Raw genomic sequence first — 13,488 nt, forward strand, 5'->3', positions numbered from 1 at the left:
TACTTGTTTACTTGTCCACTGATTGTTGTTGCTTTAGAAGAGCTTTCTATATTAGAAAAAAAACACAGACATGGAAATCTTTACTATATTGCTCATGATTTATGAGATTAAATGAGAGAAAAGGAAGATGGCATCAGCATGTTACTGAATCACTGGAAAGGTGTGACCTGCCCTATTGGTAGTGCTCTTCATGCAATGTAAAACTAGATTGCAGAATTCATTGTGATGGGATCTTATAGAAGCCCAAAAGCATAAGCGGCTTCAAAAAAGGGATTAGGCAAATTCATCCAGCAATGACCATTAAACACAGCTACCAAGATGCAGCATCAAGCTCAGGAAATCTCTAATACAGTGGAGCTTCCTCTGGTTGGGTATGCTAAGGCAAGGATCACCGTCTTCATACTCTATTCTTGTAGTCGATCTAGAGCATCTACTTTTGCTCACTTGATTACTGAGATGGGGTACTCGACCAGATTCACTTTTGGTCTGATCTGTATGGTAGGGCGCTCTTTCCTTGCGAGTGGCATGACTAATAACTAAATATAATCCATTGAGTTTTTATCCAAAGATCTAAAATATATGACTGAGAGTTCTTGTTCTAGCAAAGTTAGGACTGAGCTTTCAGTCGCTGTCAGTAATACCTGTCTTGTGGTTAAGGTGCATCACTATGGACTTCAGCCATCTGCAAGTTAAGTGATCTAAAAATGAAGTTAAAGGATGCCTGCTCCACAGGGTAGTTTGTCCTTTCTGCTTTGAAAACAGACTTTAGAACGAAATAAGTTACCTAGATTGAGTATCATGTATTTCTCTTATGACTTGTATTCTTTTATCCAAAGAGCTCACTGGTTTTGCTTGTAAGCTGAGTAGAGTTCAGAAAGGATTGTTGAAAAGATTGATCTTCCCAGAATGAAAATGAGTCCTCAGGTATTCCACATACATGATGTTCATATGTAAGGTATGTATATGTTCTTCTGCACTTATCTTTTTAAGGTTTCTCCCACCTTTCCTTCCCTCCCCCCCCCACCCTTCTCGAGGCTTTGCATTTGCTTAACTTGCTCACTTTGGCTAATTGCATCTCCTTTTGGCATGTATGAAATGCACTTACTCCTACAACTCCTACAGCCTGTACTGAAAGAAGCTACAGAGATGTGCCACCATTTTAGAATGATAAAACAGCAACTTTTGCTTGACATTAATGCAACTTCTTTAATCAGTAAGCTGGCAGTCTGAATTATATTTTACCTGAACAATGACACAAGTCTCTGGAAGGCTCCTTGTGCAGCAGTATATGTACAACCACCATACATCAGAGAACAGCAGATTGTTCACTCATTTGACTCTTTTTAGTTTTGCCTAAGGAAGTGGAGTTCATATATGTATGCATTTATTTATTTATTTCATGCACTTACTGCCTCAAATCCCTACTGGCCATGGTTTTTATCAAGACAATCTTGTGAAGGGAAGCAGAGAACTGTGAGTAATTTGCCAAGTGTGAGGTCAAACATGATGTTTTTACTCACTGCTCTCAAAATCTTAATTAGTGCAATACCTCCACTAAGTGCTGCGATCTTTTTTGGAGTAACTAAGGTGGTGTGCCTGCTGGTGCTTTAGCTGAAGTTTTAAAAGGGGTGGGGGGAAAATGTGCAAGGTGGCAAATAATGCATTGGCAATTAGCAATGAGCTTGCTCTGTGTTCTTTCAGTGCTTTTTGAGTAGATGTCAAGGCAGCTCTGCAAACATGACTGAGCATAATGCTTCCAGGTAGAATGATGGTTTGGAATTGTGTGTGTCCGTGAGGTTCTAACTGGACCTTTGTCTTGTGCTCCGGTAGGCTCAGGAAGGTTCAGTAGGTGTTCAAGGTTCAAGTAGGCAGAGCTGCAGGGAACATCAGCGCTACAAGGAAGCACCACCTAATTTAGGCATCCAGGTCCTAACTTTGCTCATTGTTTCCGGGAAGCACACATTATTTCTTCTGTTCAACATGAGACTCCAGTGGGATATTGAATCGGTTGGACTGTTTTCTTCTCTGGTATAATTTACAGGATACATACGTTCTTACGTTTGTAATGTTAAGCTCTCAAGGCGCACAAGCACTTTAAAAGATTATCAGTAGAATCAGATTCTTCTTTCTTAGTCTGTCCTCTTTTCCATCAAATCAAAACTGGACTCCATGTCTGCTTTTTCCTTAAGAAATAAGTATCAGTAGATGCACTTTTTACCAAAAAAAAAAAAAGGAATTGGGCTTTGACTGAAATTGAGCAAAGAGCCCTCTGGACCTAAAAGTGACACTGCCAGTGTGAAGGAATTCTTTGTGTAGACCATGGGAAACCGTGCAAATCACCATGCTGCTGAAAAATGCCTATGTTGCAGAAGTAAGAGCATGCTCAAGTACAGCAACTCCTGTGGTCCATGTGCCTTCTCTCCCCATTGGAATCTATTAACCGTGCTGTAATACAGATTTAGATGTTCTGTACACTAGATAGTGCTGGGTTCATGGTTTTTGCTGGCAGGCAAGTCATATCCTACTCAGTCTTATCCATCTCGGCCACATGAACACAACTTTAATGACATTAAGGAGTGAGCAAACATGACCTTTAACTTACCTCCAGCTGAGCTCAGCTAAAGTTTTTGGCTCTGTGTCTGCCTGTGAACACTGTCGATGGTAAATAGTCTATGCAAATGCTACCAGTAAGGCTGTGCTGTCTTGGGTACTACGCAAGGGTTGATAGGTAGGCTATACCACAGTAGGCTTAGCATGAAGCTATATTTAATGAGAAAATAGAATTTTAAGATGGTGTTTTTAGATGCAGCCTTTTCAGTCCTTCATATTGCCAGGAGAGCTTAGGTGCTGATGACTGAACTTAAGAAGATTTGCAGAAATGATTAGGCTCAAATAGTATAAGTACATTCATTTTTGTTACTTATGCCACTTAATCTGTAACTTTTTTATCAAAAATTTTTATATTAAACATAATTTCCTTAAATTCTCCCCTTGTACTCTTCTGACTTAAGAGCTAAGGCAGAAAATTTAAAGCAAAGTTGTTGCATTTTCTTTAAATGTATTCAGCTTCTGAAACTGTCTGTAAATTCATTTTAAGTTGTGGTTAAACACCAGACAATTACTTGTCTGTCCATTCGTGGCTTAGCCTCACTTCCTGAAGTTTTTGTCCCATGTTTTTCTTTTTCCATCTCTCATAATGGTCTGGTTATTATTCTTACAGCTTAGTTTTCTTCTTTCCAGTCCATGAGTTTGTCAGTTACGATCAAATGTCAAGATGAAAAAAAAACATAAGCATCAATTATCAAAAATTATATAATCTGTTTACATATTTCTTAACAGAGAGGATTTTGCACTCAAAGCATACCGGATGTGAATCATAACTGAACGCGTGAGCTGTCTACATAGTTATTTTCGCATCTGAAATCTACCAGCTAGGTTGGCTAATCCAGTATTTACCTGCTAGGCATGGAGTTCTTACAATATATGAGCAATTCTTGAAAATCTTTTAATACCAAAGGCTATTTGAGTATATTTGAAGTACCATCTTTTCAGAGAGAAGAATTTTTTTTTAGTCTCTTTTACATAGGAAGTTTGTAATAGCATCTCAAGTTACATGATATTATTACTTTAAATTCTTGTTAATTTTTTCTCCCCCTGCCACACTTCCTTTTTTTGAACAAAATGATTCACACCAAGCAAGATTAAAATAAAAAAAAAAATGAGGCAAGACTGTCACACTAGTGAAGGTCATCTTTAATTTTGCTACCATAAAATACAATCTAATTTTTTTTATTATTCTAGGAAAAGAATTGTCAAACTTTTTGCTGATACTTTAGAATCTCCTTTTCAGTTAATGTTTAAGAGAAGCTAATATTTGCAATCCAGCAGTTTTTGAACATATAATCAGATTTTCCTTTTCAGTGCAATTGTAACAAATTGTAGACAAGCATATTCTCTCCATTAGAAGAAGAAACAGTCCATGGGGTAAACCAGCAGTTCTTAAGATTCATGTCTTTTTGAAGTCAAAAGAAAGATTTCCATTTACCCCCCTGACAGTTCACAGAGCATATGCTGCAGATACTGTGAACACGCAAGCGTCCCTCCTTTATTTGTCTATTGTGAACCCACTTAACCCACTCTAGAACTGAGGAGAGTTCGCTCTGCATTGAAATGGGTGAATGGATTTGGTTATAGATCTCTCTCTGCAAGTGAGAGAGTATCACACACAACCCCAGCTACCTGCACCCACTGGCTGCACTTCAGCCTCTGTGCTGATGTTGACTGCTTATTGTGCTAGCTGAAAGATATCTCTGAGTTCACAAGACTTAGAAATTTCTTTGGGGCTGTTTCAGCTTTTCAAAAATGGTTGTGTGCATTGGGTGGCAGGATTTTGAACTTAGGCTGTAAACTGGCTTAGGCAATGATGCTGTTATTCTTCTTAGTGGTGATTCACATCACAAACCAATGTTTTCTGGATAGACAGTAGGGAGAACAGCTGCTGCCTTGAGAAGCTCAACACTTCCCATTTTTAAAATATCTTAGGAAGGCTTATAGATATATTTTTCATTTCATGTCCCTGGGGATATTCAAGCAGAGTTAGAAGTAGAGTTGCTGAAATATTGCAGTGAAAGTTGTCATCAGCTTCTTTCCTGATTCTAGTCATTTCAGCAGCTGCTGTCTTGAGATTTCCAAGGTTGCAAACTCCGCTCAACCGTAGTTTGAATGCAGCCTAAACTACTCCTTCTGAGATTTGCACCTCACACAGGCAGTTCTGTTGAGACTGCCAACAAGCCTGCTAATTTTTGCCAATCAGGTCAGATTGTTTTAGTGTTTTTTCCTTTTTTTTTTTTTTTTTTTTAACACCCTTAATACAAAAATGATGGACTGGAATCCCTAAATTTTCTTATCAGGAGCCATGGCAATTGTCCTCATTGGTAAAATCTTGCATCCACTCTACTTTTTGTTAAAAGCTTCCATGTTATCTGCATACATGATTGTATCTGCAATTGCAGCATATAATTTCCTTCTCCCAGGCCCTAGAAAGCTGTAGAGATTTCCCATCGTGCTTCTCCCTGCCCCTCAGACATCTAGAGAACTTCATGATAACGTCAATGGGCTGTGTGTGAAGCTGGGCACTGTTTCCTTTGTGTTTCTCTGCTAGTGTAAAAAAATCACAGAAATGACTAGATGTGGACTAGGGTGAGAGCAGGACGTGTCGAGCAATGGCAGTCCCTGGCAGGTAAATGGCCCCAAGGGATACTGTTACCAACCAGCATAAAATTCGGAGTGACCTATAGTAACTCCCGTCTATTTTGGGTATGGCAGAAGCAAGGGAATGTATGGCTTTTCTTCTATGACTTACTGCTCTGTAAAAGGATTTAAAGAATCTCTAGGGAAAAATTTAGGCCTCAGATGCAACACATGTGGATCTCATTGATTTCATGGGAGGCCATGTAAGTGTGTACATTAATGGACAGAATATGGCTTTTGATCTTTAAGAGCAATTAGTGTAAAATATGGAATTACACTACTGAGTAATAGGATATTTTTTACTACTTAGTTAAAAGTACTCCCCAAACCCAAATATGAAGCAACATAACCAGGCCACAGGCCTATTACAAAATATCTCCACTCATGCTTATCACTTTCTGATGCTGTTTGTACGTATGTTTGGCTGTTACCCATTGAATTTCAGTAAATTATTTGTGCTTTAGAAAAGCCAAGAGCAATCACCTTCGACACTGTCCTCACGTCTTCCCAAACTAAGGAATGGTATATTAACCAAAAAAGAAAGTAGAAATAACTGCCATGACTAACTGCAGTGATTTTTCTGTGACCATTTCTTTACTGCTCCCTAATGACATGTTGAGGGCTAAGGCCTGGTTCCACAAACAGGTAAGTACAAAGCACTTAAGAATGTGCTTATGGACGTGAGCCTGTAAGCTGCCAGCTACCACTAACTGGGGCCAGTATCTGAGAGGGTATGATGGGTTAGAAACCTCTGTTGGAATAGATCTTGCAGGGGTGTGCAAGACCCACAGCTTGAAGGTGGCTCTGCAAGGCTTAAACCTTGAAACTACTGTGGTCACATCTACCTATGAGTGGGTGGTAATAAAATGTGATGAACCCGGATTGGAGGCATTCTTACTTTCATTTTATGTACCTGAAATTCTTAGTGTATTGATCTGACAGATGGGGAACCTATGAAATCCGAAGCAGCTTTTGTCTGAAAAGGTTCCCACAAATGTTTCCTAGGGTAACAAGCCCAGAAGTGGGACTTTGAACAAAGCCTGTGTAAGACAGATTCTCAGTCAGAGCAGCAAACTTTTTTTAAAAAGTGTTTCTCCACCAGGAAAATGGCACAGTGTACTTCTCATAAAAAAAGAAAGTAATGTAAGGTCTTGTAAGGTCTCTTTATGAAGCAGTTGAGTCACAAATAAGTGAGCTAAACAGTAGGAGTCATTTCATCAAGGTAGCAGTTGGGGGGGAAAGAGGATTGTTATATGATCTCAGAACAAGAATTTACATGCTTCCATTTGAAGTAAAAACTGTTCTTGTTCCCTATTCTGGAGTCTATCCATTCTGCAAAAAGGCATTTCTCCTGAAAGGTAACCAGAAGTCTCCCAGTTTGTCCAAAAAAGCAATCTTAAACTGTCAATGATAGGTAGCAAACTCTTGTTTTATGACAGATATCTGCCATCTGATTTCACTGACGTTTATTTTATTTACTACAGCAGCAGCGTTTATTTACAGCAGCACGCTTTCATACACCTATGATTTGATACACTCTAAGGTCATAATCAGCGCTACCTAAATAGCCCTTTCAACATGTGGAACCTCTGAGGAAGTTTTTACATCTGAACAGTAACCATATCAAGCTCTTACATAAGCTGCTTGTCATGACATGGTTTGATCTTTCAGCATGTTGCATGATTAACTATGAGACCTGCTACAGGACCTAATTTTACCTTGGCCACTGAAATGGCAAAGGAGAGGAGCCTTAGGCAAGTGTGTCTGCTGCTTCCTGTCCCAGGAGAATTGGAGTCTAACCTGAACATGTTAACCAAAATATTTAAATGAAACATTATTGTATTTAGGGCAGTTTCCAGGATTTTCCCTTATCCCATTTCTTAGAGATTTTCTTGCAGGGGTGGGCAGAGGGTTGTTTTTTTGTTTTGAGAAGGCCCATAAAACTGCTTTTCTTTCTGCTTTTGCCCTCAAACTTCCCAGTCTTTTTGGCTGAAGCGTTCAACATATATTCACTTTCAGGCAGAACCTGAATCTAAAAAATTTCATGTGATGCTCTAGGTGAAATTTTAGAAAATTGTGAGCAACAGAAAACAGGATAATAATAAAGCATGCATGAAGCCTTAGCTATAAATGCCACTTACATTTTAGCAATAATAAGTATGTATCTCTCTTCCTGTGTGTTTATTGTTCTGAATCTCTAAATCCATTGGACTGAATATTTTTTGCTATTAAGCTTCATAGATTATAGCTGAAGTTGTAACATTCTATGAAAAGCGATCTACCTCAATGAGTTTTGATTTTTGTTTGTGGTTTTACTGTTTAGTTGATTGTATCAGATGTCATTTATTCCATCTAGATCCACACCTATAAAATATTTTTATATTATTACTGATGAAAACTAATTTGTTGCACCAAACCAGCTTTATTCAAACAACAATACTGCCTGCAAATTTTTGCTGAAAAAATTAAAGCTGCAGAGAAGCTTTTTTATTCTCCAGTCTATCATGGCCTGTTAAACTATTAGAAAATAGATATTTAGTAGAAAATAGCTGCACAGTAGAGGTGAGAAATGGAATACCATCACTGATAGAAAAGTATTAATATAGCTTGAGATCATGTACTACCTAACACCCACCTGCTGTACTCTTCGTAGCTGGGAGATATGCCTGCAGTGCTTTGGAGAGGAGAGCAGCCAAAAATAAAAGACTAAATACATAATGCTCTATTACAATGAACCTTTTTAGTGTGTAGCACAGTAAAATCCCCGTTATCTGAATTCCTTATTCTTCAATTATAGTAACTTGTGATTCAGATAAATGGGAATCATCAAGATATAAACTTGCTGAGGTTATTAACTCACCGGATATTAATCTCTTCCTAGTATTATTTAGATAATCTGCAACATGATCTGGCACATAAACACAGCACGTTTAGTTATTTTACCAGTTCAATGCATAATATATATTTTTTGTATCAAAAAACCCTTGCATTCAAGTTAAACCTCAGGGTACAAATCTGAATTTAGGTTAATTGAAGTTCACGTGTTTGAGGCTGGAGTTGTATCCTGGTTAACAGATTTGTCAGAAAGAAGGATGGTCAGTATATATGAAGAATAATAAATGATTATCTATATTGCAGAATATACAGAGGTAGAGATAGGATCTACCTTCACTCTTTTCTAGCTCTAGGAAGATTCTAGATAGTATTTTGGATTGGATCTTTCTTTTATTTATATTAGCAGAATGGAGTAGAGAAAGGCTTGGGGCAAATTAATTCCTGTGGCAAATTGACTGAAGTAGGTGCAGATAGATGAGCTGTGAATTTTGTTTCTGGTGTTACAAGTGAGAGAGGAACCCAGAGGTACATTTTCTAATATCAAAGGTGCAGATAAAGTTTACTGTTCTGTGGGATACTTAAGTGTTGGTACTTGATACTTGGGTGTAGAGCTTTTTCTTAAAGATTAGGACAGCATAATTAAATATGGGTGTTCCTTAGACACTTAAATCTACAACTTCTGCCTGCTTTTATGCATAGGATTTGGTGGTGCTGAATCCTTGCTTCATTTTTTTGGATTTGGTTTGTTAATGCATCTAAAGTTTCTCTATGCTTATTTTCTCTGAAGGAACATGTGTGTACGCAGGCGCCCAGAACGTCTCGCCCTCTTTTGGGTGCTGCATTTGCTCCTTGCTGACTTACAGAGGGGAAAAGTGCTGTATATATTGTACCCCTGTAGCATGAGTGAATCGGGCACATTTGGTTTTGAGGCTGAAAGAACGCTATCTGACCCTGGTTTTCGTTTTGATGCTCAGACATAACGTAAAAGCTGGAGGCCAGAGAGGAATATGCTTTTCGGGGTGGGAGGGGGGAGAAAAAGAGGGGAAGAAAAAAAGGAAAATACCAAACCCTGCACTCCTGTGATTGGGATTCACTGTGTTGTTGCTGGGTGGAACAGAGCAATGGTGTTGCTGCTGCTGCTTCTGCACCGTGATGTTTCTGTTCCAGGTTTTGCTGACTCATATACAGGAAAACATGATGCACAGACACAATGCACTCTAACTCTTTTTTTCCCCCACTAACCTCGGTAAGTGCTTTTTTCCTGTCTATGCCTAGTGCTAAAATAGCTCTACTGTTAAAAGAGAATTAATAGGGGGGAAAAAGGCAACCTTATAAACAAACTGGTGGGAGACAGATTAATCTAGGAGAGGGAATTTAAATGCAACCTGCTGTTTGTGGTACAGCCACGTCTCTTTAAAGCTGATCAATCCTGATAACTCACCCATCACTACAAACTACACTTGCTAGAGCTGTGTTCGTAAATGGGAGAAGTGCTTACAATACCCATTTACAACTGTATTCTGTTTAATTAGTCAGCACAGGCAGTGCTGCAGGGATAGATCACTTTGCTTTAAAGATTTGAGAATGTTAATAGTACAGTATATCATTTTAATTATTATTGGATTAATGTTGTGTCTCAAAGAACATCTAATGCAAATCATGAGAAATGGCCTGAAGTGACCCAAGGGTTGTGCTTTATTAGAAAAGTAATAGGTCCATTGCTTAAATATAAAGAGAGATTCTTTCTTCAAATGTCACTCTGCATTGGGCTTCTGTGTATGCGCATGTCTGTGTGTGGAAATGAAATCCTCTTACTTCCACTTTGTCCACAGAAAGTTTCTGTAGCTCATGCAATAAATGGCTGAGAAAGTAGGTTTAATGCCAAGAGATGAAGAGGAGATCCAAAATAACGGTGATGAAGACCCACTTCAGAATTGTGATGCTGTTACAGCACCCTCCAGTAGCCCTGCCAGTCCTTTGCTAGCCAGTCTTCATGAAGGCAAGGGAAGCTCAGCAGTGCCAGAAGAGTCATCTGTTCTCTTTAGCCTGGCCGTGGCCCAGGAAAAAGCTCCTGTTGGACCAGAGATCATCAGTGGTGACAAGGCACAAAGCACGGTCTCTGGGTTCTCCGAGTATCTTTCAACAGATGTCAATATGTCATTAGATGGCTTGTCGCATCCCATGGCAGTCTGTAAGCTGGAGTCTGTGGACCTAACCTTCCCAGGCTCAGAAAGCCTCTGCTGGGACTGCAATCAGAATTCGGAAGAGTCACAGCTCCCAAGGGCTTCCAATGAGTCTCATGAGCTGCAAGCTGTTGCCGCCCCGCTAGTAAGCAAATTTGGTTGCTGTCATGCAGGGGGTCCCAAAACGCAGCACACCTGCAGTGACACAGAGGATGATACGGTCCCTTGTAGCCTGGGCCAAGCAATTTGGATGAAGACCACAAAAGTAACGGAGACCTTAGAAAACAGGAAAAAGGAGGAAAAGGAGAAGTATCGGCTCCAGCTAGCTATGTACCGAAGACTTCTGCTTTTGCGCTCCATCAGAAGTTTGCATAAGCAGCTGGAGCAGCAGCAGGCCAGATTGCAGGAATGCTATGGTACAGTAATAAATACCAAGAAAGAAGTGTTGAAACACATTTGCTCAACCTTGCCCTCACCCTCACCATAGTCATGTTGCTGCATGCAGAAGTGAGCTTTGCAATGCCACTGGAGCCGTCAGGAAGCTTTCATGCCATAGGGGTGGTACCCTTAATAGCCAAGAGTATGTGCCCAGATGTACTGAGAGCAGAGAGGGAGCAACAGAATACGAAGAAAGTGGATTTAAAGTGTTGGCCCCTGAATTTATCTGGAGGAATCTGTGCAAGAAGTTGGATCCTAATGCGTACTCAAGGCCTCAGGTTGAAATAGGATATTTGCCATATACGTTTTAGAAAAGAGAAAACTGGGAACCTAGTCTGACACCTGATCTGTAAAGATGATCAAATGCCACAGCTGCTGCCTGCTGAATATGTTGTGTTGCACATCTCCCTTGTGCTTTCAGCAGTAACAAAACTTGACTAGAAATACGGTTTGGTTGTCCTCAAGAATACCCATATTCCAGAAAGCTGGGGTAAGTGAAAACAGAGAAGTTCAGCCTTGGTGAACTGGTGAAGCGTGGGTTCCCCATGGATTTTGTGTCAGTGCTTCTCGCCGCTGTGGATTTTCAGCACCTCTTGGACTTCAGAGCCCATGGTTCAGACTGAGCACCAAGTCTCTCTCTCCTCTACCGAGCTGCCTGTTTTTCCACAAAATTTCTAAGTCCATCATATGTTTGTGATCTCTATCCTTCTATAAAAATGGATGAAAGTGAAATTATTGCGGGAAGGTAGGACAGTCAAACACATGTACAGAGAGAGTGCAATTGCGTAAGCCTTATTTCCTTAAGAAAGCAAGCTAAAAACAAAGACTTAATAATCTGGTATTATATTGGAAACCCAGACTGGCAGTGCCAGGGGAATGTTCAAGGTCTGCACAATTAGTAATCTGCTGCTAACTCCCAGTGGCGTTAGCGTCTGCAAATCAAGCATCAAGCATTGTGCCTTACTGCTGTCATTTAATGGAAGTTGGTGACAATTAGCACTTTTTATCCAGGTGTATTAGACACTTGGAAAACCCTAGAGCGCTGTTCCTAAAATTGTAAGGTTAGGATGCCTGCAGGGAATTTGATGTCAGTAAGCAACAAACAAATCCAGGGAAAATGAAAGAAAAAAGGTCTAACTTTTTTGTATGCTTTCAAAGGGCAACATTTATATCGTCCCTATTACTGTATCGCAAATTGAGCAGAGCAATGTGCTCTTTCAGAATCTGAACCAAAATGATTCAGGAAAAATATCTATTAAAAAGTTTCCTTGTTTCGGGTTTAAAGTAATATGTAAAAAAATCTCATTTTTTTCGGATACTTATTTCTAACCGTGCCACCTTTTCATTTCCCCTGCTGTGTCTTTGTTATAAGTGTTATAAGTGTCTTTGTGTATAAGTGTTATAAGTGTAGATGAACAATCATGCAGATTTGATTTTTTTTTTTTCCCCTCTGCATGAAAAGGTGAGTCTGTTACTAGAAGTCATATTTTTGAGGAAGAGTCTGCTATGATTAGGAAACTTTTATCCTCAGCTTATTCATGTATGTATAGAGGGGTGTGTGTGTGTGTGTGTGCGCATGCTGTATACCTGTATACAAGGTCATGGAAAACTAGTTCTTTTTCTGTAGTAGAAACAGGAATAGTCTCTCAAAATAATCTTTGTTGTCTGCAAAGAGTTTGGCTGATTAGATTCACATGGACACATCTGTGAGCAAGGTATTGAAGTAATTCAACAATTGAAATGCAGCACAATGTTGTCATTATTTCATCTCTGTATTTCCGTGCACCCAAAATTTTGGAAGCCCTCTGGATACACACCACCTTAGATAGGCTTGTTTGTCTCTTTGGGCCCACGTGTAGCCTGTTATACAGCATCAGTCTGTAACTTCATACACAGAATTACCACAGAAGCATCCTTGGCATCAAAGAGATATTTGAAGAGGCATCCTGCACTGCCTCATGTGGGTGGCCTTTGGCCACCCAAATCTGCAGTGGGCTGCAGAAAAGAGAGCTAGGGATCGTATATGATTGAGGGCTGTTACTCCTGTGCTCTGATCTCATCCGTGTCTTTGCTCAGCCTTGGGAAAGCTGTTCTCTCTCTGTAATACAGGTTTTCCAAAGAATACTTAAATACTAAAGATATCTCAAAGGAAATTTCTTCTTTCTTAATATGCCTTCCAAGAAGGAAGGCTGATCGTGGCCAACAGGGCTGTACAAAGATTTGATTTTTGTACCACCTAAACAGAAAAAAGTCTTAGCGTCATCAGATAAGTGTCAAAGTAGATGCTCCGTTAAACCAAACACAAGCAAATCACTGTTAGATTGTCTCCTCTGGAGGAGGGAGTGTGGGAGAAGGGGTTCATCTCTTAAATATTACTGAATTTTGAAATCAAGTGTCCAAGTTTTCCATTAGGAGGAAAGCCAAAATGGATACTTCTGTTAATTCTTGTACAACTATAAAAAAGAAAATGGTTGGCCCAAATTATCTTTTGAATTAAGTTCAACTTAGTTAATACTATCGTGTCATTGAATTTCCACAGAAATAAAATATATACATAAAAACAAAAACAAATCTGTTATGCAAAGTAGCTATTTTACCTCTGTAGCTGCTGAAGTAGAGTGATGTCCTGCATTTGTTGCAAGAAGTGGAATGCCCCGTGTTACTATATGCTGTTTCTCCTACACCACTGGAGCGAAGGTGCTTTTAGTGAAACAGCCTTAGTAATTAATAACATTGTTTGCCGCTCTCAGACAGAGCTACTTATTAAAATAGTGTTAAATTT

The 13,488-nt window shown here is 39.4% G+C and overlaps 1 protein-coding gene across 1 annotated transcript; it reads left to right on the top strand.

Annotated features, from left to right (window-relative positions):
- Window positions 1-9,219: 9,219 nt before the first annotated feature.
- LOC104146093 (uncharacterized) lies at window positions 9,220-13,236 on the top strand. Its single transcript, XM_009677995.2, has 2 exons — window positions 9,220-9,331; window positions 9,918-13,236. The coding sequence occupies exon 2, from the start codon at window positions 9,943-9,945 to the stop codon at window positions 10,753-10,755; it is 813 nt and encodes a 270-aa protein (XP_009676290.2). The 5' UTR covers window positions 9,220-9,331; window positions 9,918-9,942; the 3' UTR covers window positions 10,756-13,236.
- Window positions 13,237-13,488: the final 252 nt, after the last annotated feature.

Source organism: Struthio camelus, chromosome 2 (assembly GCF_040807025.1).
Source record: "Struthio camelus isolate bStrCam1 chromosome 2, bStrCam1.hap1, whole genome shotgun sequence".
In the NCBI taxonomy this organism is placed as follows: domain Eukaryota; kingdom Metazoa; phylum Chordata; class Aves; order Struthioniformes; family Struthionidae; genus Struthio; species Struthio camelus.

What these genes read in the sequence shown, in the direction of transcription:
- LOC104146093 (XM_009677995.2), top strand. Translation starts at nt 9,943, where the DNA reads ATGGCTGAGAAAGTAGGTTTAATGCCAAGAGATGAAGAGGAGATCCAA.